Raw genomic sequence first — 2417 nt, 5'->3', positions numbered from 1 at the left:
CCCTTGCCTTGAGTCGCTTGGCTTCTCAGCCCGACTCCATCAACGGCATGCCCCGCCAACAAGGTTCAAAGGCTCGCAACCTTTGCCTATATGATTCCACGTGATACTCTCCCGCGTGACATCTCCATGAGTGTTAGCTGCTAAGCCCAATCTATTCCTCTAAGTCGCGCAACATAAGTCGCGTATCGTTGCGTACCGTAAGTCACACATCATACGTTTATACCATGCCTAGCACCATGCTCTTGGTGTTTCTTCTCCCACAATCATCATGGTTTACTTGTGCTCGGATGATCGATAAAGCGTTTTCCACATTACATCTGGCTATAGTGAGGTTACTCTCCAGCAAAAACGCAATCACAACAGCAGCCATGCTACCTACAACCTTTCAGCATCTTCGTCACCTGGCCCTCGACAATGGTCTTGTTGCACAACCCCTACCAATAGCTTCGTTGCATATCCCTCAACATCTATGTTGCCTGGCTCTTGACAATAGTCTCGTTGCGCATCCCCTACCTATAATATCGCCGCTTATCCCGAAGCATCTCTGTTGCCTGGCTCTCAGCAACGGTCTTGCTGCGCAACCCCCACCCATAGCCTTGCCACATATCCATCAGCATCTCTGTCGCCTCCCGGCTCTCGGCAACGACGTTACATTTTTCATAAAAGTCCTTAACTTGTAATATTTTATAAACATAAGGGACCAGTTATGAAAGTTTGTCATAAAAGATTTCCGATTTTATTCACATATCATTAACAAAGAGTGGGAGTCAGTGTTGGTTTTATCGGTACACATAAATGGATAAGGATCGTGCATGCGTAACCCGGTCGGATCTTTCACGCCCCGCCACAAAACCGTGTTTCGACTCGGCATCTGGTTCCTTGCTCCACTTTAAAACTACCCAACTCCAACTCCTCCCTCCAGAGACCAGAGCAACAGACCAAATCAATTCCAAAGAAACCGAATCAAAGTCTTGTAGATCTGCTTCTGGATCACGTACAGTATAATAGATCATCGGAGTTTCGCAAATATGGTGAAGGATCGGAAGGTTGGCATAGCGATGGATTTCTCAAACAGCAGTAAAACAGCTTTGAAATGGGCAATCGACAACTTGGCTGATAAAGGCGACACGTTCTACATCATCCATGTCAAACCTCATTCCACCGCTGAATCTCGAAATCAACTGTGGGTAGCCTCCGGTTCTCGTAAGTTACCCTTGATCAGATCGTCTATCCATGACCCATCCTTCCGATCGATCACTGTACTTTAGTATTTAACGTTTTTCATCCTTTTTCGTTGTTATTGTTTAGCTTTGATTCCACTTGTGGAGTTCCGGGAACCGGAAGTGATGGCGAAATACGATGTGAAGATGGATATTGAAGTTCTGGACACGCTGGATACAGGAGCTCGACAAAAAGAGGTTTTAAATCTCTCGTATATAGATTTCATTATCTTATCTTGTTAAACAGTATTTGTATTTGATCAATTCCATATGAATATTTATGGTTGATAGATACATGTGGTGACAAAATTGTATTGGGGAGATGCAAGAGAGAAACTGGTGGAAGCCGTTGAAGATCTGAAACTGGATTCTTTGGTGATGGGTAGCAGAGGCCTCACCACCATTCAGAGGTATCCATTCCTTCCTCTCGATCGATATGATTTGAATAATGTTTCATCATTCATGACCTTACAGAAATTCGTTAATTTGATAATCAATCATCTAATAATCATAAAGCGTGACTTGGTTTGGTAACTTGAATTATGTGGATCGTGATTTGCAGGATAATACTCGGAAGCGTGACAAATTACGTGTTGACAGCTGCAACTTGTGCTGTGACAATCGTGAAGGACCCAGAGACATTCCACAAGCACTGAGTAATAATGTCCTATTATAATTATAATATATTCCCTTCTACTTTTATGTATTGTGTCCCATTATCGTGTTGTTGCTTTGCTTAAATTGCTTTGATGTTCTATATTTTATCTACATATATGTATGGATTACTTTTAGCAATGATATTTGGTTAATATTATTTTGTTTTCTTTGTTAAGAAATCAAAATACGCAACACTTGTTGTGTGCAATTTGAATAAAAAATTTACGAATATTGGAATGTTTTTGTTCAAGTAACAAAATCCAGATAACTGAAGTTCGCTTTAGTAAACCCGGCTTAAAAGAATATATGGATTTTTTGGACCAAGATCAAAGTATATAAATATCAAAACATTTGGAACAAATGGTGAAAATGAATTAAAGAATCAAAGTTCCTATTCATGTTTAATGAAAGGAATATGTCAATATGGTATAAGTCTTTATCTTTTACTTTTTCCCTAAAGGAAACCAGTTCTATAAAGAAAAGAATCCAACCACTAATCCTTGAAAGACGCTTTGGATTTAAATATTATGTCTGTTTTTT

General features: G+C 40.2%; 1 protein-coding gene across 1 annotated transcript; it reads left to right on the top strand.

Annotated features, from left to right (window-relative positions):
* The first annotated feature begins 850 nt into the window (after nt 1–850).
* Nucleotides 851–2034, top strand: LOC111879415 (universal stress protein PHOS32). Its single transcript, XM_023875873.3, has 4 exons — nt 851–1203; nt 1309–1418; nt 1512–1630; nt 1783–2034. The coding sequence occupies exons 1-4, from the start codon at nt 1029–1031 to the stop codon at nt 1874–1876; spliced, it is 498 nt and encodes a 165-aa protein (XP_023731641.1). The 5' UTR covers nt 851–1028; the 3' UTR covers nt 1877–2034.
* The last annotated feature ends 383 nt before the right edge of the window (nt 2035–2417 follow it).

This window comes from Lactuca sativa, chromosome 9 (assembly GCF_002870075.4).
Source record: "Lactuca sativa cultivar Salinas chromosome 9, Lsat_Salinas_v11, whole genome shotgun sequence".
In the NCBI taxonomy this organism is placed as follows: Eukaryota; Viridiplantae; Streptophyta; class Magnoliopsida; order Asterales; family Asteraceae; genus Lactuca; species Lactuca sativa.
Note: the sequence above shows the minus strand (reverse complement) of the source record. Positions and strands in the feature narration are given on the sequence as shown.